Genomic DNA, 24740 nt, shown 5'->3' on the forward strand with positions numbered 1-24740 from the left:
TTCCAAGTCTTCCTCATTCCTCTATGATTCTTCTTTTTCTCTCTCTCTTTCCCTCCCTCTCTCTCTTTTTTCTTTCATTCTTTTCTTCTCTCTGCTGCCTCTCTCTCTTAAGCACTTACTACCTACCAGCTGACATATACTTATTTTCTGTCTCCCCCCCCACCACGCCTCCTTCTTGCATTAGAATAGAAGTTCCATGGAGAGGGACAAAGACTGTTTTGTACACGATTCTATCTCTAGTTCTTAAAATAATGCCTGAATTCTAGGCATTTAAATATTGTTGTTAGGATTTTATGATTTTTTTGCTAAGGGCATAAGGAATTAAAGAACAAAATTCCTCTAGTTGTATATACAGGAGAAAGATGCATACGAAGCTTTTTAAAAATTATAGAGGCTTCTTGTATAATTTTAAAGTTAATAAATGTCAATTTAATAATCATTTTTAGAGAATATCCTATGCATCTATATGTTTTCTCTTTTACAAATCAAGATGATCCATTAAAATAAAGGAGAGAAATCAAACTTTTTAGTTTTTGAAAGAATGGATTGGAATAAGATAGTTTAGTTTTAGAAATAAGATTGTTAGAGCTGCAAAGCACATTATTGATATTCTTAGTTAATATGTTTATTTAATAGAGAAGTGAGGCTTTCAAAGGTAAAATGACATGCTAAAAGTAATTCAGGCAGCTCTAGGAGCCTGAGAGAAGATTCATTTTTACCGGTGATGTTATAAATGCGTAATATTTAACTTTTTATTTCATTTATCCACCAAAAATTTAGTGAAGGCATTTGTTAGACATTTAGTGTCTTATATCACATAGCCTAGTCATTTTACATTGAATGGAATAATAAAGAATGGTATATAATCATTACTGAGAATTTTAAATTAGGTCTTTCTAGTAACTTGGATTAGGTGGTTGACACAGCTGTTATTTTTTTTTTTTTTAAAGATTTTATTTATTTATGTGACAGAGAGACAGCCAGCAAGAGAGGGAACACAGCAGGGGAGAGGGAGAGGAAGAAGCAGGCTCCCAGCCGAGGAGCCCGATGTGGGACTCGATCCCCCAATGCCGGGATCACGCCCTGAGCCGCAGGCAGACGCTTAACGACTGCGCTACCCAGGCGCCCCTCACAGCTGTTATTTTTTGTTCTAGGGATGGCTATTGTTTTTATTTAAAAATTGTGGTATAATATACTAAAATTTACAATTGTAACCATTTTTAGTTGTATAGTTCAGTGGCATTAAGTACATTCACATTGTTGTGCAACCATTACTGCTACCCACCCACGGAACATTTTTCATCTTGCAAAACTCCAACTTGATAACCATTGAGGGATAATTTCTCATTTCCCCTTTGCCCCAGCCCCTAGCAAACCATTCTACTTTGTATGAACTTGACAAGAGGGTAGGTGGGGAAACAGAACCACAGGTGCAAATAATTTTAATTAGCTTGATTTTAAGGAACTCCTTTCCTTTTTAGGATCATAAAGTGGCTATACTTAATAATATTTTACATTATTCATAGGTGAATAGTAAGCTTTTATGAAAATATAATTTTACTTTGTTCCTGGGTTTCAGCACCAGAGAGATAGAGAGAGAGAAAAGAAAATATAAGTTTAAATCTGAGAAGTTAGGGCCTAACCCCTGATTACACAGTAATACCTTATTATAGTAATTATAGTCCTTTGGTATACTTAAGAGTTCCTTTTGTATTCCTATCCCATTAGGAAACAAAGAATAAAGGATGCTAAAAGTATCTAAATACTTTTTTTTGCAATGAATGCCATTTTATTTATTTGTTTATTTAGAAAAACAAAACAAAGAATCCTTTAAAATATTTTAGGAAAAGAATGACTATTTTGGTACAAAAGCAACATTATTATTTTCTCAACACAGAATGGAATTATGAAGTTTTTTACTAAAATTATGCCTGGGAGCCTGCTTCTTCCTCTCCTACTCCTCCTGCTTGTGTTCCCTCTCTCGCTGGCTGTCTCTGTCAAATAAATCAATAAAATCTTAAAAAAAAATTATGCCTGTATACAACTCCATTTAGTAAATTATAGAAAATAGTAGAAAATAATAGAGCTAATGAAATGACATTCTGTAAAAGTTTCAAAAAAAGCAAACTAAATCTCTTCCTCTTAGTATTCCTTCTCCCTACCTATCTCTCCCCAGAAAAGACTAAAACAGCTGAATTTAACCTACCTGAGGAAAAAACATATAAAAAACAGAATATTAGAGACAGAAAGAAAAAAACATCAGATGTCACCAAATCTTGGGTTTCCCAAACTTGAGTATGCAACAGAATTTTCCACGAAAGTTAAAAAAAAAAAAAAAGTTTAGTGAACAATTATAAAGAAAAACATCCTCTAACCACCAGGGGCAATGCCAGCCACCCCTAAAGTTCCTTCAAACGCTTATCGCTCTCTCCGAAAGTAACCACTCTGGACTTTTATAGAAATCACTGCTTTGCATTTCTTTATGGGTTTATCTCCTAAGTGTATAGCCCTGGAAATTATAGCTTAGTAGTTTAGTATTGTAGTTAAAAAATACTTGATATGTCTTCCTGGGAAAAATTTTAAACATACAGATTATTGGGTAGGGGGATGGGCTAGCCCGGTGAAGGGTATTAAGGAGGGCACGTATTGCATGGAGCACTGGGTGTTATATGCAAACAATGAATCGTGGAACACTACATCAAAAGCTAATGATGTACTGTATGGTGACAAACATATCATTAATAAAAAGGCAATAAATTAAAAAAAATACAGATTATTAGGCTCCACTTCTAGGAGATTCTTATTTAAAAGGTTTGAGGTAGGACCTGGAGGAAGCGTAAGAAAAGATGCTCCCAAGTAGTTTTGAAAACTAGATTTTTGGATTTACTGACTTTGTCCAACCCTAGATCCTATGTTTCTTGATTTGGATTTTTCAAAGGTAAGTGGGTACCAAAAGTTAAGGGCTAAAGAAGATGAGAGTATCTAAAGCCTCAATTTTACTAAATAGTAACATAAAATGAAAATTTTCTCTTGAAACTAACCAAATGTATTAAGGCACAGAAATGCTGAGTAAATACCACATTTTAAGATAGAACACTTCAAAGAAATTAGTGGTATACATACAAGATACCTTGGGTTCAGCCCCAGGGCCAAAGGACAATTTAGGGATCTTCAGTTAAAGGTTTGTGCATAGATTCCTTCTATAGCTTTTTGGACAAAAGATTATCCATCTGCTGCTTGAATACCTAGAATTAAAGCAGGTTTTCATAACTTCTGGAAACAGGCTATTTCACTGCAGGACAGTTACAATTGCTGATTCTCTTAAAAAGGAAGTTATCTCTAAAACTAAACAACCTATATGTGTCTTTTCATAATTCACAGGTTACTTCCTTTATATGTGGAATAAAAACTTCCTTCACAGAATTCTCAGTATTTTAATGAAAATAATCAATTACTAATGAAAATGAAGTGAATAACAACATAACACAGTGCTCCATATATCTTTGCAAAATCTAGGCTTTCCTGTAGCCCATGGTAAGAAGTTCCAGATGTTTATTTTAGTTTTTAAAACAAGCAGTCAAGATGTTCAGAGTGCCCATCTAAACCTCTTTGCAGGGGCGCCTAGATGGCTCAGTGAGTAGAGTGTCTGTCTTCAGCTCAGGTTGGGATCTAGCCCCAAGTTGGGCTTCCTTCTCAGTGGGAAGTCTGCTTCTCCCTTTCCTCCACCCCGCCCCTAACTTGTCTGGTCTCTCTCAAATAAATAAATAAAAAAATCTTTAAAGAACTAGACCTCTTTATATTCATATTGTACTTAAAGTTAATTCACTTGTGATGAGAAATGGCCTTTTGCAAATTTTTTAAAGTTCTCTTCAAAGAAATTGTTAATCGAGGGGTAAAATAAAGGGTTAATCAAATTCACACTGCCACTTTGTTTTGAAACTATTAAAGTGATACCTACTATACCCACTGCTTAGAACAAAAATACAATGAATACCTAATTTAATAACTTTATATGCACTTTTAACACTTAATAAAGAACCATACCCTTTGCGATAAAACCTGTCCATTCGTTCTTATAAAATACTGGGCTGATGAATTTCTAATCTCAAATAATTTTAATTTGAAAGGCTCTATACAGTGTGAGCTTGATGTACAAAAGAGAAATGACATTATCTCCAAACATACTAAGACAATCATTTTTTGGGGGTCTTTCTTATTTTTAAAATGAGGAAACTTTCACCAGAGCATAATAAAACTATAAAAGATCACTTAATCAGTCTTTCATAAAAGACAAAATGAAGTTGTTAAATACTCGCTCAAAAGTATAAAGTGTACTTTTAGTCCTTTAGTTGTTTGCAGTGTAGTTAACTATAAGTCGGAGATGAATACTATAACAATAAAAATACTGGTTAAAAAGCAAATTTGAAATTCTTGAGCTTCAAGTTCATCTATCTTCAAATGTTATTCGAAACAAGTTCCAATTCAAAGAAACAAACTGGCTTTCTAAGTCTTCATTAGCAGAAATTGTATATGTTTAAACAATATATTTGCAAGCTGAATAATTTGATTAACTTATCATTTCTTATAGTTAACTTCTTACTGCTAAACTTTAAAACCACTTACTTTTATGGAAGCTGCTAATTTGGGTGGAAAAGGATAAGGCCTACTTACACTTTCCTTTATTATGTTCCCATGTCTCAGCTCTATTTCCATCTTTTGCAGTTAATTTGTTTCCTACAATATTGGCAAATGAATTAAGCTGGTTTGATTCCGGAGTTAAATGGCTCAGTTAAAAAAGTTGATTTATGGGGCACCTGGCTGGCTCAGTCAGTGGAGCATGCTACTCTTGATCTCAGGGTTGTAAATTCCAGCCCCAGGTTGGCTATAGAGATTACTTAAAAAGTAAGAAAAATCTTTTTTAAAAAGTTGATTTGTAAGGAAACTTAAAATTGCGATATTTTTCTGTAAAGCAGTGTTTTGATTTGTTAAACAGAAATAGAGTAGGGTCTCTAAATGAAACCATTGTAGTGAATGTCAATCTCATCACGCCCTGAAATATTCCTGCTTTTCAACCATTCCTTCTCTGTAAAACACTTCCCTGAACCCAAGTAGGCTTTTGCACCTGGAGGCTTACCTATACCTCAGCACAGACCACACAGTAATTAAGAGGCTTTGACTCAAGAAGCACGAGAGTGGGCTCTAGTGGTGAGTTGGGCAAGTCCCTTTTCCGGCGTTGGTAAAATGGGGGGAAGGGATCGGCTGTTAAGCTCGTGTAGCTCCAGGATCCCTTCTGGCTTGGAACATTCCAATACCACTTTGCCTTTGATTAAACCGCTCTGCGGAATATTAACTTACTGTGATTACAGCTTACACATTTAAAAAAATTACTCAAATATGTACATCGTGGCCGACAAACTAGGACAATTTTCTAAACTGATGGGCCCTTTGAAAGACCTAAAAATGAAGATCAGTCTAAAAATACTAGACTGAGTTCATTGAGGACTGGGCTAATTCCTGAAGTACTGTAATACATGTTAGTTGAACGAATTCCAGTTTACAGACATCCACTTTCTATCACCTCAGCATTTTATGTTTTAAAAAATTGAGGTCTAGTTTTTCTTTTTTTCTGGTCCTTTAAAATTGACGAATTTGATCCTCTCGGTTACTGTGACATCTTTTCCTCCGCTTACCAAATACGTTTCTACTCCAAACGCTAAACCAATAGCTAGGCTAACCGGTGACTTTACTGAGTTTAGGGACGCTCCTTGAGGACAAGTATATCAGAGAGATCGTAAGTAAATACTGCAAAAAGGGTAACATTTTAATTTAATTTCAGGAGTAACGTTTTATTATTTTTCTGGTTCACCTCGCGAGAGCCACTAAACTACAGGAATTACTAGTTTCCCCTCTTTCAATTTTCGGTTTACCCAGTCTTCAAAGTAAACAAAGCCTCTGACGATCTCGGGCTAAAACCATGCATGCAACCTCACTCTCCCATAGGTGCACAGATGATAAGAAAGGCTCCACTAAACAAGCACTCGAGGCGGCAACCCGCACAGAAAACAAGTCCCAGGAAGTGATTTCCGGGTGAGGTGGGAGGGGCGGCTGATTTCCGGTCTGAGGGCAGGCGAAGGCTCTTGCGCAAGCGCCGTTCGCACTTTCCTGGCTTTCCCCCCTCCCCCTCCCCCCTCCCCCAGCCTGAGGGGTCTTGAGGTGACAGCGACTGCAACTGCGACTCCAGCAGGAGGAGGAGAAGATGGACAAGGGGAAGGCCGGGCGACGTCGATCTTCATCCGGTGAGAAAGGGTCAGAGGAGGGCTGAGCATATTCTTTTCTACCTTGGGCAAATGGGAGGCACAAGCGGCGGCGGGTGCTGCGGCCCAGAGCTGTGAGGGCTCGGGGCTCGGGCTCGGGCTCGGGCTCGTGCAGGGAGGGGAGGGGAAGGCAGGAGCGGAGGGGCGCGCACAATGGAAGACTCCCGGGTCTCCCCCGCCCCTGCGAGTCGAAGACCAAGTCCAAGCTGTCACCGAAGCCTTGGCCGCTCTCCACCCCAGCACCCCTTCCAGTTTTTCACTCTTCCCGCAAACACCTTGTTCGAGTCTCCTCGGCCCAGGGATCTTCCCGGTTGGTTTGCCGCTGTCCTGCCACGCCTTCCTCTAATTCCTCCCATGTACCAGTTTCACTTCCAACGCCTGACCCCACTTTTTCTCTTTTCCTTTGATTCTCCACTTAGCCTCTTTCTCACCCCCTTATCTCGGGGCAGGTAGAAGCGGCTGCAAAGAGGGAAAGGCTGGGCTTGCTAATACTTCGTCCCTCAGATAATTGCTGCAACGGGTTTCGTTCTTCTAAACAGACCCTTTTAATAACCTTTTTCTTTTCCAGCCTCTTGCTGCTTCTTCCAGAAGTGATTAAAAAGTCGAACAAAGGATTTGAAGCCGTGCTTCCATTGTGTTTTCGTTCTCAGCATATTTTTATTTTTGAAATTGCTTTACGGTTTAAATGACTGTCGTCAGTTTGGGGTACCACATCTTGGAAACACAAAAGTGGAATTATAAGACATGAGGTAGAGCTCCTCCCAGTAACAAGTTTTTGTCAAAGATCTCATCCACTAAGAGTACCTCGATTCCTCGTGTCAAGTCCTGTGGACGAACCAGAGGAGGAGAGGGGGAGGACTCTATTTTTAATAATTAAACTTACAGTCTAGTACACAAACTAACACCCAATGAATCAATTATTTCGTTTCATTTCTCCTTTCTTACGGTACCGCTTGCAGAGACAGTCAACAATTGCAAGTTTATTAGGAGTCCCTTGTGGCAATGCATCTCAAGCATTTTCCTGCCTTTTTTTGCAAAGTAGAAGTGGACAGGATTTATGGGACATTGCTTGAAGCAGTTAAAAACCTCAGTCCCTTTTGATAAGCAATTATTGTTATCATTTGTGTGTGTGTGCATTTGATATTCTTTGCCGTTGAAAGTACACTTGTTACATATGTATAAATATAGGCCTCCAATAGATCAGTGTTTGTTTTAATATACTTTTTTCTCCTTTAAGACCTTAATGTAAAATTTACATGTTAGGAAAATGCACATTGTTTATCTGGTGACTTTTGTGTGCTTTCTAATAGAACTTTAGGTGTTATTATTCCTCAGTTTAAGATGCACAGCTTTTTTTCAATAAGTGCGTTTCATCTTGGCTTAATACATTTTTTGGGGGGCGGGGAGCAGCAAGATATTAACCTGGTCCTTCAGCAAATCCCAGCTCCTTTCCATTGTTAAACACTTAGAGTTATTTATTTATTACAGTTAACTCGATGCAAGTGGTTGTGGGAAGTAAAATTTGAAAATGAAGCTGTTATTTCTTAAAAGACAGTGATATTTGTTAGCTATCCCTCTGGAGAAGATTCCCCCCCCCCCATGACTTTCTTTTGGAACTGTCCTTTCTCAAAAGTTAATTGTTATTGTATAAAGCCCATTCTCAAATCTAATATTACCTAGCTGTTCTCCTGTATTCATTTGGTTTTAAGAGATGAATATCAGTTTTTAACAATGATTCTAAATAGTGTATATTTAATTTTCACCTAAATTATCAAATAAAACTAATCAGTTGGTTTGAAGGAATTCTGGGTTCTGTGTGACATTTATGTGCATATATTTGCCATTTCATTAGGAGTGGTTGCTGACTTGAACTCATGACCGGAAGTGACATTTATGGTCATCGGGATTTCATAATACCCAAAGAGAGGAATTTGATTAATAAAACAGGAAGGCTTGTAAGTTAGAAGTAGAAGGTGGATAGCAGTAGAAAAAAAAAACATGAAGTTTTGGAGTGTCCTCTGTGAGACTGCACTAGGTTTCCCTAAATGTTCTTCTAAATAAGGAAGAACTGTGAAGAGTTGTATAGTGTATTGCTCAGAACTCTTTAGTTGCGCATTGCAGAAACCCAGTTCCAACTGATTGAAGCTACACACAAAACAAGAATTTATGGACTCAGGTAACTGTTAACTCTAAGAGTGGGATGACTTCCAGCATGGCTGTATCTGCTTTAGGCACTGGTTGTTAAAGTGTGGTCTAGAGGCCTCTGGGTTCCCTGAGACCCTTTTGAGTCTGTGAGGTCAAAACTGTTCTTATAATAATTCTAAGACGTTGTTTGCCTTTTCCTCTTATTCTCCAGCAAGTGTACAGTAGACTTTTCCAGAGTCTGTATGACATGTATCGTAACAAATTGAATGCAGAAGCAGATGTAGGAGAACAGTTGTCTTTATTATAATTTTTTAAGATTTTATTTATTTGTCAGGGAGAGAGAGAGCACAAGCAGGGGGAGTGGCAAGCAGGCTCCCTGCTGAGTAAGGAGCCCAATGTGGGACTTGATCCCAAGACCCTGGGATCAGGACCTGGTTCGAAGGCAGGTGCTTAACCAACTGAGCCACCCAGGCATCCCAAAACAGTTGTCTTTTATTAAGCCAGACATTAAAGAGATTTGCAAATAGGTATAATAATGCCTTTCTTCTCAGTATTTTTTTAAAAAGTTATTTTTCATAAAATACTTTAGCCATGTTAGCGTACAGTGAGTTTATTGTATTTAAGTGAATTGGTAAATATTTTAAAATTAAAGGAAAAATTTCATAAGTAAAAGAATCACAAAAGCTCTGCTTACCTTACTTTTCTGGAATGTGTCCATGAATTAGGAATTAAGCACAAAAGCGTCTCTGAGCAGTGAGAGGAGAAATTACAAAGTCTGTATGTTAAAGTTCACTCATGAGAAGCTTCTCAAGCTTTTCTTCAGAGTATATTGAATCTGTACTTTAAAATTATTTGTAACCCCAACGAGCATGAATACTTTCCAAGTTCACCGCATATCAAACAAAAGCAGTAAATTAAATGGGACACAGATTTAAAAATATCTGGCATCAGAGACTGGTCCACTAATAGTTGAATGAAATAATAATTAAATGCATGGGTCATTCAAGGGAGAATGACCATTAGAAACGTTTTACAACAACAAAAGTATAACAGAGTCATGGATAACAATTTTCAAATGAATCTTTGAATTAAACAGGATACTTCAAGTGAATATCAGGTTATCAACTGATTGCTGCAGGCAACATCCTTGGAAATCTGTGTTCATTCTTATTTAAGTTAAGGATACATGTTTTTTTGAGTACTTAGTACTGAGCAATGTACTGAGAATTTTACGAGCTCTAATTCTTTCAAAAGTCCTGTGAGGTGGTTATTATTTTTGATTTACAGATGAGGAAACTGGGATTTAGGGAGGGTAAGCAGCTTTAGCAATAGTAAGTAAAAAACAGCCAGGATTCAAAATCTGGTCTTTCTGATTACAAAATACATAATTTTAACTTCTTTTACTGTCTGAGGACATTTGAGTCTTGGAAAAAATAAGTTTCCTTGCATAAATAAGTATGAGGACTGTAATTATAAGAATATTTATTTATTGCAGGAGTTTTAGAGCCTTTTGCTCTTGTACATTGTGCCTCTTCAGGAGAGTAGCTGAGCATGCAGTGTTATTCACACTTAACTTGAGTTTGAAACTCTTCCCTCCCCCCAGTTTCATCTTGAGGATCTAGTGTCCCATGATGATACAACTTATTGTTTCAGTAGGCTCAGGTGATGTCTGCATATTTTGCATTATAAGTGTAATGAACCATGACTGAAGTTCAAAATCAGAATCTGCAATTAATCATAAAACTACATTATTTGCGTAGATGTTAGCTGAAGCCATTGGAATGAATGGAATTACCCACAGAAGGTATAGAGTGAGAAAAGTCTTGAATCACATACATTTAATTTCAGAGTAGGGAGGAAGAGACATTGGTAGGCAGATAGGCAAATTAGGAAAGAGAGGTTTGGGAAGCAAGGGAGGAGAGTGAAAAGCAATGTAGATTAGAGTTAAAATAGTATGAGAGTGTTGAATTTGGCAATTAGGAGGTCATTTTTACCACTGGTTTTAGTAAGAACAAAAGCCAGATTTCAAGAGGCTGAATGAAACAAGGAAAATGAGATATAAAAAAGATTTCTGAAGCAAGTTGGAGTAGGAAATAAGGTAGACAGGAATTTCTTTCATTAGACTCTAAGTGACTTAAATCAGGTTAGTAGGGAGTGGGAAAGGGGTGAGTGGAGAGAGAAAGATATTAAATAGAAGATAATTGATAGGGTGAGGTTTCAGAAGAAATGGGGGAGATTGAAATCAAAAGATAGTTTCTTGAGATGTGCAGAAAGGAGGGAAGATAGCTAAAGATATAGATAAATTTTGAGAAGTTAAGGATATTGCAGTCATGGCTTCTACATGAAGTAAGGAAATCATCTTTGGAAAAAGGACTTTCAGGTGGTATTGGGAGCTCAAAATGGACTAGGTGGTCAATTAGGCATGAATAAAAGAATTGTTAAGTAATTTTGAAAGTCATTAAAACAAGTACAAGTTTTGTAGTAGTAGTAGTAGTAGTAGTAGTTGCAGTTACTATTATGTGACTTTCTTCAGCAGTGCTAAGCAGTCTAGCAGCAAGAATTTGGAAAAAAATGAGTTTAGTTTTATTTAAGGTTAAAGGGTAGGACAAGATATGGGGCAAAAAATGGGTTCAGTGTGAGTGAGGAAATGAAAGGGTCAAAGAACTCTGGGTTGTAGAATGAGAAGCTCACTTTTGAGAACTTGGGAAGTGCAGTACTATTCCTTAAATCCGTTGACAAATGTATGTTGCTGAAATGGGGATGTGTAGAAGTAGTTTGTTGGAGTAAATTAAGGTGAGTCTATTGAGTGAGTTGACTTATGGAAGTTTTAGAGCTTCACAATGATGGTAAATTTTAGAGATAGAGAAGAAGACTATGAATCAAGTATCAGAGAATTCTAGGAATGTTGGAGAGGGTATTGGGTCACTACATGGCAATCACAAATATAGGTGAAGTAAAATATCCAACTTAACGGGAATTTTATTGTTTTTATTTTTTATTTTATTTTTTTAAAGATTTTATTTATTTATTTGAGAGAGAGAGACAGGCAGTGAGAGAGGGAACACAAGCAGGGGGAGTGGGAGAGGAAGAAGCAGGCTCCTAGTGGAGGAGCCTGATGTGGGGCTTGATCCCAGAATGCCAGGATCACGCCCTGAGCCGAAGGCAGACGCTTAACGACTGCGCCACCCAGGCGCCCCTTAATGGGAATTTTAAAGAAGGAATTATGCAATAAAGATAAAATATTAATTGGAAGTGGTAGTGGGAGGAGGAGATTGTTAATTTCTACTCCTGATTTTATAAGTGAGAGAAGAATCTTGAGAGAACCTTAAAAAATAGTGTAGTCAATAAAAAGCTAGGATTCAGCTAAACTAAGGTGGAGGAAATGTTCCAAAAAAGATTCAGAATTTAAGAACATTGTACTGACTCTGGAAAGGAATTTAGTGGGCAAGGGAAGAGATGGAGAAGAATGTGGATGAAGGGGTAGAGTTGAATTACATAAAACATGGGAGACTAGCAAGATAATAGGCTGTGGGGATTGGCATCTAGGGTGGTGAATGGGATTCCCACGTCTGATGATGGAAGACAGAGAATTGGAAAGTAGATTAGAGAGACCTGGTAGCACAGGGAATGGTTATGGATAGGATTGAGTAGCTTTAAAGATCCAGATTGGAACTTCATTATTATGGTGCTGTCTCTAAACTGCTTTCCAGGTGGATAAACTCTAATAAGAGTCTTTAATAATTTAGGGGTGCCTGGGTGGTGCACTCGTTAAGCATCTGCGTTCGGCTCAGGGCACGTTTCCTGTGTTACAGGATCGAGCCCCACATCAGGCTCCACTGCTATGAGCCTGCTTCTTCCTCTCCTACTCCCCCTGCTTGTGTTCTCTCTCTCGCTGGCTGTCTCTATCTCTGTCAAATAAATAAATAAAATCTTTAAAAAAAAAGAGTCTTTAATAATTTAGAAGGCTGGCTAATACCGGCTGCTTTATCCTACTTTGTATATACTTAAAATGATAACTCACCTCTTGAGTGCACCTGGCACTGTACTGTCCTTTTATCCATTTCTATCTAAAATTTGCTCATTATCTAAAACTTCAAAGCTCAGTTCAGTTGTGCCTTTCCAAGAACTATCTCCTAATTAACTCAGATTTAAAACAAATCATATCTATTTCAGAACTTCCATGGGTCTTAGTACTTCTTACATGATATTTATATCAGACTCTGACAAGGGAATGTCTTATTAATCGTATATCCCCATAGCATCCAGCATACCTGGAATATACTGGTTAAGCAAGCTACCTCTGGTAATATTAGACCAGTGATGAAATCAGCATGGTGACTTTGGGAAAGTTATTTGGATTCTCCCAGCCTAAATTCTTCATCTGTAATATGGTGATAATACTATTACTGATCTCATAAGGCTTTTGTAAAGACTAAATAAAAATAATTTGTGTACTTAGCCTACTGGCTGACAGTGGTAATCATCATTATCTTAAATAAATGTTTTTGGAGTAAATGAATGATTTCACAAGTTACTTGGGAAAAAGTCACATTTTTCAGCTGTTTGACTCATGTATTTAGAATGAGAATAATTAGATTTTCCTGTGTGCTAATCCTAATATACTGAGGTCTCTTAAAGAGTAATATTTCAGTATAAACTATTAAAATAATAGTTATCATGTATTTTGTACTAACTATGCCAGACATAATGCTAAATAAAATAGGCTATCTCAATTTAATCTTAATTGAAAAGCTGGGTATTCTTCCTTGTTTTAGAGTCTCAGAAGTCACAAGTAAGCCAGGGTAAAAATTTAGGTTGTCAAGCTTTATTTTTTTATTTTTAATTTAAAAAAAAAAAGACTTTATTTATTTATTTGACAGAGAGAGAGACAGCCAGTGAGAGAGGGAACAGAAGCAGGGGGAGTGGGAGAGGAAGAAGCAGGCTCACAGCAGAGGAGCCTGATGTGGGGCTCGATCCCAGAATGCCAGGATCACGCCCTGAGCCGAAGGCAGACACTTAACCGGTGTGCCACCCAGGTGCCCCAAGGGAAATATGCATTTTTAACTCATGAGTCAGTTGGGAGTATTAATCTATAAATTACAATTTAGGCAACTGATAATTTTTAAAACATGCATATTTTATTAAATTTAAGATGCACTAGAAAGTGAATATAAGGTAAGGGCTTTCTTAACATTTATTTAAAAATTTTTATTTTTCGTAGTCTAAGGAATGCTACTTTATTGAAAATTGATCAGATTTATCAAAAGCTTAAGTACAGAGGTTAAATAATTTTTATATCAGTGTTTCCGTCAGGAAATACATATATAGGCATGTCTTGTTTTATTATGCTTTGCTTTATTGTGTTTTGCAGATAATGTGTTTTTTACAAATTGAAACTTCATGGCACAGTTTTTCCAACAGCATTTGCTTGCTTCATGTCTCTGTCACATTTTGGTAGTTCTTGGAATATTTCAGACTTTTATCATTATATTTGTTGTGGTGATTGGTGATCAGTGATCTTTGATGTTACTTTTGCAAATTGTTTTACGGCACCACGAACCACAGCAATGTAAGACACCAAACTTAATAAATGTGTGTGTTCTGATTGCTCTACTGACTGTTCCGTGTCTCTCTTCTTCTCCTTGGGCCCCCAATTCCCTGAGACATGCTGAAAGGTCAGATGATGGGTAGCATTTTTTAGCAATTAGACATTTTTAATTAAGGTATGTATATGGTTATTTTAGATATAGTGCTGTTGCACACTTAATAGACTTCAGTAGAGTGTAAACATAACTTTTATATGCACTAGGAAACCAAAAAATTCATTTGACTCACTTTATTGTAATATTTACTTTATTGTGGTATCTCTGATGTATATCTGTAGTGAAATTACTGCTATGTATTATGAACTTAGGGAAATTATTTCAGCTTTATACATTTTTGAATAAGGTATAGTCCATTTGTTATAATTGTTGTTTTTAAAGCTTTGTTTTGTTTTTAAGTTGAAGTATGACAGCAGGGTAAACATATCTTTAGTATGGTTTGATGACTTTTTGTACTTGTATAAAAATACAGTTGTGTAACAATGACCTAAATCTAGATATAGAACATTTCCAGCATCTCAGTATCCTGTTCTAGTCAGTATTCCTTCTCTCCTCAGGTACCCCCAGTTGAAGGCTTTTGCCCATTTGAAGATTGGGTTGTCTTGCCATTGCTTTGTAGTCCTTTATATATTCTGGTCTGAGTCCTTTGACAGATGTATGTATTGTACAGTATTATTAACTGTCACGATGCTGTATGTAGATAAATAATAATCTTCCAGTCTATGGCTTGCCTTCTTACTCTGTTAATGATGACGTTTGATGAATTTTAATGAAGTTGAGTTTATTAATTTTTTCCTTTATGGTTAGTACTAATTGTGTCTTGTTTGAGAAATTTTTGCCTACCCTAAGGTCATGAAGTTATTCCCCTTTTTATTCTAGAAGCTTTATTTGTTTTATCTTTGACATTTAAATCTATTATCCATTTAAAATTAACTTTTGTTTATAGTGTGAGATAGAGGTCAAGCTTTATTTATTTTTCCTTTAGGTTATCAGATTACTTCAGCATTACCTACTGTAAAGATCATCTCTTTCTTACCTAAGTGTAGTGATATCTTTTTATAAATAAGTGACTACATATGTGTGGATTTCTACTATTAATTTTGATTATGAAATCTGTGATATATTCCAGTAAATTTGTAAGTTCCTGAAAAGCTTAGACTGTGTTTAATTTGTTTATTATACCATCTCCACTGCTTAACATGCCAGGCACTTGATAGACATTCAGTAATTATTTGCTGATTAAATGAAAGAATCATAAAGGAAAAATCCACAGGAAGTCTGAAAAATGTTGGTGAGGAGAAAAACTATTCCTAGTTGCAGAGATGCCTGAATATGTAGTAGAACTGGAAGTGTTTTTGTAGAATATTCCAAACATACCTCTCACGTTTTGCTTCACCCCCCTCCCCCCAACCTCCCCTTTTATAAAAGTTTATCTGGTCATATGGTTCAACCGGCATTTATTGAACACCTATTGGACTATTGCCAGGGAATATCTTATTTAGTTCTTTTTTTTTTTTTTTTTTTTAAAGATTCTATTTATTTATTCGACAGAGATAGAGACAGCCAGCGAGAGAGGCAACACAAGCAGGGGGAGTGGGAGAGGAAGAAGCAGGCTCATAGCGGAGGAGCCTGATGTGGGGCTTGATCCCATAACGCCGGGATCACGCCCTGAGCCGAAGGCAGACGCTTAACCGCTGTGCCACCCAGGCGCCCCAGGGAATATCTTATTTAGTTCTTAGAACCAAGTTTTCTTCTTTTTTTCTATTGTCATCATACGTATGTTATTTAATGAAGGCATTTTGTTTGAATTTGCTATTCTTCTGATTATTTTTTGACCTTTATGTTTAGTCTGTTAGGTTCTGTAAAATGTATCAATGTAAATTCTAACTCTAGCAAGTTAATTTAAAACAAAGGATGGCTGTGAACGGATTTATTTTACCACATTGTTTATTTCATTTAGATGTTAAATGATGATTTTTATCATGTCTTTGTAGAAATTGTCACAGACGTAAAAAGGAAAAAGTCTTCATCTTCTGAGTTACATAAGGTATGCGTTAGTTTTGCTTTTAATCTATTCATTATCTTTAGAGTTGCCAATGTTGAACATATTTTATTTGTCTTTTTAATAAAAGTTTAAAGAAAATATTATAAAACCTTAACTAATTAGTGTTTTTCAGGGAATGGTATATTCTAATTAATTCAAAGGTTAACCAAGAAACACTTTCTGGGACCTGCCTTGTTTAAATCATTATAAGATATATCAGTATACTTTCTAGGCCTTATTTTAGATTTTATATAAAACATAACCCAGCATTTCTTTGATAACTGAATATAGTAGCATACCTCAAGTTCATTCATTGTAATATTGTACATACTGAAAGGTTGTGCTCAAGTCATGTGCTGAAAATGACTATTTGAAATATTTTCTATTTAAATAAATAAATTAATTAATTTCTTTTGTGTAAGCCAAGAGTAGCAAAAGAAGCAAAATGAAGTTTCTACCTATGTAGGAAGTGTTTCAAAAATGTAATTTCTTTTTAGAAAGATAATCTTTTTTCCTCTAGAATTTTGTGATTTAAATACAGTAGTACCCTGATATACATTATAATAATTTATTAGAAACTTTTTTCTGAAGCATTCCAAATTATGCACTGAGGAGTTTTAATTTGGCACAAAGAACTTTAATTTGGTACATTTCATGGAACAAACTTGGAGAAGAAATCATAACGAGGGCTGTAGAGAGGGAATCAAGAGCACACAGACAAGACCTAACACAGAACGTGGCCTTAGGTACTCTTCTGCTTTGGCTTACTTCACATATGTGGGTATGATTTCTTTTAAAATTGTGGATTTGGCTTAAGTGACATAAATGAGGGGGGTAAAAATAAATTCTTACATTGCTGCCATACCCAGTTTTAAATGTGTCTGTATTGACTGCTACTACTTTTGTGTTTAATACCTCCAGTGAAGTGAAATGCTCTGTTTTCGGTTGCTGCTTCATGCAGTTGGAAGTCCACCATTAGAAACTCATAATATTGAGTAAATACATTTCTCTTTCTTATTTTTAGATGTGCAACAGTATTGTTTAAACTTTTTCTTTAAAAACAAATTTTTTTTAAAAGATTTTATTTATTTATATGCCAGAGAGAGCAAGTGAGTGAGTGCACAAGCAGGGGGAGTGGCAGGCAGAGGGAGAAGCAGGCTCCCCGCTGAGCAAGGAGCCCAACGAGGGGCTCCATCCCAGGACCTTGGGATCATGACCTGAGCCGAAGGCAGACACTTAACAGACTGAGCCATCCAGGTGTCCCTTAACTTTTTATTTTCAAGTAACTTTAGATTTATAGAAGATTTACAGAAATTTGAATAGAGTTTGCATCTACCCTTCACTCAGCTTCCCCTAATGTTAATATCTTATATAACCACAGTGCAATGACCAAAATTTAAGAAATTAACAATTGTACAATACTTTAAACTATGTTATTTGGATTTCTTTAGTTTTTGTTTTTTTTTTTAAACTAATGTCATTTTTCGATTCCAGGATCCCACATTGCATTTAGGTGTCATGTCTCCTTGATTTCCTTCATTCTATGACCGTTCTTTAATCTTTGTTCTTTCTTGATCATGACATTTCTAGAGTACTATGATTTTGTCAGTATTTTGTTGAATATTCCTCAGTTTGAGTTTGTCTCAGGTTTCTCTCTCTCTTTTTTTTAAAAAATATTTTATTTTTAAGTAATCTCTATACCCATTGTGGGGCTTGAACTCACAACCCCGAGATCAAGAGTCGCATGCTCTTCCAACTGAGCAAGCCAGGTGCCCCTGTCTCAGGTTTCTTATGATTAGATTAAAGTTATGGCTTTTTGGGAAGAATATCACATGATATGCCCTTCTTACTATATCCTTTCAGGAATACACAATACACAATAATGATACATCTTATTACTGGTGATGTCAGTCTTGACTACCTGCTTGAGATGGCTTCTATCTGGTTATTCCATTGTAAAGTAACTCCTTCACTTTGTAATAAATAGATATCTTGGGAGAGACACTTTGAATCTATGCAAATATACTGTTTCTTAAACTTTCACCCACTGTTCTACCACCTAGCAGTGGTTCTGGCCTGCAACAGTCATGTATATGATATTCTATTGGTGATTTTCTATTTCCCTCATTCCCTCTACATTTATTAATTGAAGTTCTTCTGTAAGGGAAAGCTCCTCTTTTCTCCTTATTTATTTAATTACTTATTTTTATTAATATGAACTCAAGGGTATTTATTCTAGAATTAGAATTTATTATAGCATTATTGACTTTTTTGATTGAAATGAAATGTTTAGCTTAGGTATTGGAGATCTTTCAATTTGGATCCTGTGCTCTTTTATCTTTTTTTTTTTTTTTTGTACTTATTTCTGGTACTTCAAGATACTTTTCAAGGAGCCCTGGTTCTTTTATTGAAGAATAGTATTTAGAAACCCAGGTCTGGGTGCTAGGTGTGCTCATTGCTCGTGGAGTGTCATTGTTTCTAGGCTCTCACCAGACAAGACTAGAAAAATTTTTGTATACTAACCGATACACATGTACATATCTCTATATCTGTTTATCTGTACATATATGAAAAACCATGAGTTTAGTACTGATACTTTTTTTTTAAGAATTTATTTATTTATTTGACAGCACAAGTAGGCAGAGCAGCAGGCAGAGGGGGAGGGAGAAGCAGGCTCCTGGCTGAGCAGGGAGCCTAATGTGGGGCTCGATCCTCGAACCCTGGGATCATGACCTGAGCTGAAGGCAGACGCTTAACCAACTGAGCCACCCAGGTGCCCACTACTCATATTTGTGATTCCAGTCGCTTATTCTAGCTTTTACTCTTTTCTTATTTTTAACTTTTTTTCTATCTCATTATCTACCATAAATTTACTTTATTCAGCCATAATATGCACACGAAGTTATACTACTACATTTAAAAAATGTAGAATTTCTTAAAAAATTAGCATACTAAATTCTTGTTAGTGGTTTATATTATTGCCTTTTCTCTTAAGGCAGCTAGGGAAATAAATTACTGAGAGGATTAGAAATTTGGTGGGCATAGGGACAAGACACTGATACATTTTGAGTTAAAAATATTTCAAAAATATTTCTAAAGCGATACCAGTTTGTTGTAGAGAAATTAAAAAATTGAGTTGAGGAAAAAGGAGATCACCCAGACAGAACCAAAATTAATGATTGGATTTATCTTTCTAGTTTTTCTATCTGTATATCCATCTATAATAAACACATATTTAAATATTAAAAAATAGAAAACCACAGAATACTGTTTTATAATTTGCTTTTTCTACTTAACTATATATTGTGAACATCATTTTCTGAAATCAGATTTAAAGCATTGCTGAGTAGATATTTATTGAGTACTTAACATGTATTTGACACTGTACTAGGCATAACTACCAGGGGAACAGTGGCAAACGTTTTTATTTATTTATTTTATTTATTTATTTTTTTAAGATTTTATTTATTTATTTGACAGAGAGAGAGACAGCCAGCAAGAGAGGGAACACAATCAGGGGGAGTGGGAGAGGAAGAAGCAGGCTCCCAGTGGAGGAGCCTGATGTGGGGCTTGATCCCAGAACTCCGGGATCACGCCCTGAGGCGAAGGCAGACGCTTAACAACTAAGCCACCCAGGTGCCCCGGCAAATGTTTTTAATGACTACATTGTATTCAGTCATATGGGTGTATCACAGTTAATTTAACCAATATCCTATCATTGTTTTGAGGTGGTTTTTTGTTTTGTTTTGTTTTTTTTTTCTTTGTTTTTTTGTTTTGTTTTGAGTAAACTCTATATCCAATGTGGGACTCAAACTCATGACCCTGAGATCAAGAGTCATGTGCCCTAGTGACTGAGCCAACCATGTCATATACCCCTTGAGTTGTTTTCAATTTAAAAAAAATAGTAGGGACCCCTGAGTGGCTCAGGGTCAAGCCCCACGTCGGACTCTCCGCTCGGCAGGAGCCTGCTTTTCCCTCTCTCTGACACTGCCCCTGCTTGTGCTCTCTTTCTCTCTCTCTCTCTCACAAATAAATGAAATCTTAAAAACAAACAAACAAACAAACAAACAAAAAGAACAGTGCTGAAGTCCTTATCCTTGTAGCTAAATCTCTGGAACATAATTATCTACTAAATTATTCCTGGCATTTTGATAAGAGCTGAAAGTAGGTTAATTCAACACTGATCTCTTAATAGATGTGAAGTAAGAGTGTGAATACTTCGAATTCTGCTAATGTGGAGATCCACCCAGGCACCCCTATCCTGAACGTTTGAACTGAGTAACTTTTTAGGTTATTACTAGGGCCATGTAACAAATTACCCCCAAACTTAGTGGCTTGAATTTATTTTGCTCAGGAATCTGCAGTCTGGGCAGGGTTCAACTGGAGATAACTTTTGTTTTACTTGGGGGTTAGCTAGGTTGGCTTGGAGGCCAGGGCCTGTAAGGCCTGAAAAGGTTGGCTCACTCACTTTTCTTGATACCTGTGCTGAGAAGAGGCAGTATCTTGGTGCATATCTATTTCTTTTTAGATCTTTCCAGTATAGTGGTTTAAGGGTGTCCAAGATTTTTTACTTACTTGTTCAGGTCTCCTGAGAAATGTATACTGAGAGAAAGAGAAAAAAAAAAAAAAAAAGAGGAAGGAAGGGAGAACACACAAGCATGTGAGAGCCAGGCTGAAGCAATAAAAGTATTGCTTTTAATGATTTAGCCTTGGAAGTCACGGTCCTGCCCAGATTCAAGGGAAAGGAATGTAGACTGCACTTGATGTTGGAGGACTGTCAGTGTCACATCATAGGAAGAGCATGTGGGATGTGGAATATTGATGTGGCCATTTTTGGAAAATAAAGTATGCCACAAAATCCAGTGTAGGCTAAATAACCTGCTCACAAAGGATCCATGGGTGTGAACAGCCTGAAGACCTTATACCCTTTGAGGAAGCAATTGTTGTTCCCTAATTAAGAATATAAAGGGGCGCCTGGGTGGCACAGCGGGGGCGCCTGGGTGGCACAGCGGTTAAGCGTCTGCCTTCGGCCCAGGGCGTGATCCCGGCGTTATGGGATCGAGCCCCACATCAGGCTCCTCCACTATGAGCCTGCTTCTTCCTCTCCCACTCCCCCTGCTTGTGTTCCCTCTCTCGCTGGCTGTCTCTATCTCTGTCAAATAAATAAATAAAATCTTAAAAAAAAAAAGAATATAAAGAAAATGATTTAGAGATAATATTGTCTTTTGCAGATGAAGAATTATAAAGAGATACCTTCTTAGATATAAATAATTAAGAAGTTATTAGCACCTAAGAGGATCAACTCAGAGGTGCTAGTGAAATGAGAGTTGACATATCTTTTCTTCAAATTTATTCTGTCCTCCTGCCTTTTGCTCTTCTCTCACTGAAATCATTTTATAGATTGTTACTGGTTGTAGTTGATATAGTACTTATTATATGTTATATTTTTGTAGGCTGAATTTGATGCTTAACTATTGTTTATAAATTTCTCTTAACATGAAATTTAAGGTATTTAAGTTCTAAACAAATGATTTCAAACTTGTGGTTACAATCCATACCTTCATTTGTTTATTCAGCACATCATGAGCCATACACTTTGGAGATATAAAGGCAACTAAGTCAGGGTACTCTCTTTATTTTATTTTTTAATTTTAAAAAATTTTTAAAAGATTTTATTTGAGAAAGAGTGAGAGTGAGAGAGAGAGAGAGAGCGAGAGTGCACGATCAGCGGGGAGGGGCAGAGGCAGAGGGAGAAGCACGGCTACCTGCTGAGGAGGAAGCCAGTTGCAGGACTAGATCCCAGGACCCTGGGATCACAACGGGAGCTGAAGGCAGATGCTTAACCAACTGAGTCACCCAGGCACCCAGGGCACTCTCTTTAAAGACCTCCATAGCCTGGAAAAGATGGACATGTAGACAAATATTTATAATATAGTTTGATACGTCTAATATAAATAACATAATAAAAATGTACCAAGTACTGATACCTAGAGAAAGGAATACCTAGGTGTGGGAGTGACAGTTGTGTGGATAGGGGAATAATTTTGAGCAGTTTCTGCAGTATTTCACAAGGGAAAAGTAGAGGGAAGGGCATTCATACATACATACAAAGGGAACAGTACATACAAAGGTCTAGAGATATAATATGTATTTGAAGGAAGTTGAGTAAATGGTGTGGTTGGGATGTAGAGTTAGTGATGTGTGGGTGATGTTAAAGAGCCCAGATTGTTAAGAGTTTTATCTGTAAGTAGTGGGTGCCATTATTGTATGTTAAATGTTGTAGTGATCATTAGGTTTGTGTATTAGAGAACTATGCGGAGCGTTTGAAAGATTAGAAGAGGTAGAGATGTGGGTAGGAGAATAATTAGGAGGCTATTGTGATACTTAATTTATCTACCTTAATACTGAATGAGAGGTTTTTAAAATAAAATTATATCTAACTGCCTGTAAATTAAGCACTGAATTTAAAACTCTTTAAAACTAATTGCAAAGTGGGGTGTGTGTTTGGCTCAGTCAGTAGAGCTTGAGCCTCTTGATCTGGGGGTCATGAGTTCAAGCCTCATGTTAGATGTAGAGCTTATTTAAAAAAACAAAAACCCAAAAACTAATAGCAAAATGTTTAGGCAGGTTTATATAATGGTTCTTTTATTTTGGTTAATATGATTCAGTTCTTATTTATATTTTAGATTATTTTCTCATTCTGATTTCAGATAACAAAGATGTTAAATGCAAAACCAGAGGATGTTTGTGTTCAGTCACCACTGTCCAAACTTAGAAGCTCAGAACACTGGGATCTCCCTTTGCAGGGGGTAAATAAAAACTAATTTCTTTTAAGTACATAGTATTGTATGGTGTGTTTAAAGTATTTTAATAAAACTGAATTTTTGTTTTCTTATATATCCTTGTTTGAATTTTTTTGTGTTATTTGCAGGTTTTTCATTAGTTCTGGTATTTATAAGTGATGCTTTGAGGTTAGGGTCTCCTTTAGTTTAAGTATACCTTATTTTGTATGATTGTTTTCTTGAAATTTAAATCTCATTATTGTAAAACATATTTTAAATTTATGGGAATATTAAGCTTATTAGAATCATTTGCTCTTTTGCTCTTGTTTTGTAAATTTGATTCGGTGTATCTTAAAATGTGATGCAACTATACTTTAAAAGGTATTCTAATTATAAATCTGGACTTTAATTTTATTGCTATCAAGCATTATTATGGAGCTTTCATGAATAAGGCTTAAGATGACACTTTTTTTTTTTTAAGATTTTATTTATTTGAGAGAGAGAGTGAGCAAGCACATGCACAGGCAGGGGGAGTGGCAGGCAGAGGGAGAGGGAGAAGCAGGCTTCCACTGAGCCGGGAACCTGAAGCGGGTCTTGATCCCAGGAACCTGGGATCACGACCTAAGCTGGAGGCAGATGCTTAATTGACTGAGCCACCTAGGTGCCCCAAGATGGCACATTTTAAGTGTTTTTTTCCTCGTGTCTGATACAACTCATGGTCAATTTTTAAAGATAGAATTTTTCTCAGATTTTCCAGTTTATCCATTTGAAGCCTGTATTAGTCTGTGAGGTTACCATAACAAAATACCAGCCTGGGTGTCTTAAACAACAGAAATTTATTTTCCAACAGTTCTGGAGGCTGATGTCCAAGATCAAGGTGCCAGTAGGGTTGGTTTCTCTAAGGCCTTTCTCCTTGGCTTACAGATGGCCATCTTTTTGCTGTTTCTTCCTATGAACTTTTTTTCTGTGTACCCACATCCCTGGTGCTTCTCTTCTTATAAGGATGCTAGTCCTGTTGGATTAGGTCCCTACCCTTATGACCTCATTTAAACTTAATTACCTTTGTAGTGGCCCCATTTCCACATATAGTCATATTGACGATGAGAACTTTAACTTATGAAATTGGCAGGGGGAAGCACAATTCAGTTCATAATGTTAGCTAGCATTTTAGGATAACAAATTTTAAGTCATGTTGAATATGTTTTTATGTTATAGACAAGAAAAATTAACCATTTATTCTACCTTGTTCTCAAAGGAAGGATTTGTCATTAATATTAGTTGCTTTAACATTTTTAAAAATTTTAACTATCAAATAATACATTTGGTTTTTATACAAGGTACAAAAAGGGAAATAATAAATGAGACGATGACTTCTGCCTGCATAAACAGAAAAAAAATTACATAAGGTTAGAAAATTCAGGGTGGATAGAAAGGTACAGGTGAAATAAATAAAAAATCTTTCTCTGTTCCTTTTTCCTAAAGGCAACCACCATTGATAGTTTTTGTTTTTCATTCCTTTCGAGAAAAAAAAAACAAATATATGCCTACATAAATAATAATTTATATTATTTTTAAATTGTTATAGAACAGAGAACATGAAGTATATACTGTTCTGTGCTTTGTTGTTTTCATTTCATAGATTCTAACATTTTTTTTCTATTTTAACACATTTATTTTTTATTTTTAAAAATTTATTTATTGGGCATCTGGGTGGCTCAGTCGGTTAAGCGTCTAATCTTGTGCTCAGGCCATGATCCCAGGGGCCTGGGATTGAGTCCTGCATTGGGCTCCCTGCTCAGCGGGGAATATGCTTCTTCTCCTCTCCTCTGCCCCTCCGCTCTGCTCATGCTCT

The 24740-nt window shown here is 36.4% G+C and overlaps 1 protein-coding gene across 4 annotated transcripts in view; it reads left to right on the top strand.

The window, feature by feature from the left end:
- The first annotated feature begins 5753 nt into the window (after window positions 1-5753).
- The window catches only part of SENP7 (SUMO specific peptidase 7), a 142641-nt gene continuing 123654 nt past the window's right edge, over window positions 5754-24740 (top strand). Inside the window, exons 1-3 of one of the 4 annotated variants that reach the window (XM_048215236.2) lie at window positions 5754-6296; window positions 16057-16109; window positions 22817-22915. In XM_048215236.2, the coding sequence (XP_048071193.1) occupies window positions 6257-6296; window positions 16057-16109; window positions 22817-22915 (192 nt within the window). In that variant the 5' untranslated portion in view covers window positions 5754-6256. The remainder of the gene's footprint in view (window positions 6297-16056; window positions 16110-22816; window positions 22916-24740) is intronic. The other 3 variants (XM_026492361.4, XM_048215235.2, XM_048215234.2) reach the window with 3 other exon arrangements.

Source organism: Ursus arctos, unplaced genomic scaffold, assembly GCF_023065955.2.
Source record: "Ursus arctos isolate Adak ecotype North America unplaced genomic scaffold, UrsArc2.0 scaffold_4, whole genome shotgun sequence".
Lineage (NCBI taxonomy): Eukaryota > Metazoa > Chordata > Mammalia > Carnivora > Ursidae > Ursus > Ursus arctos.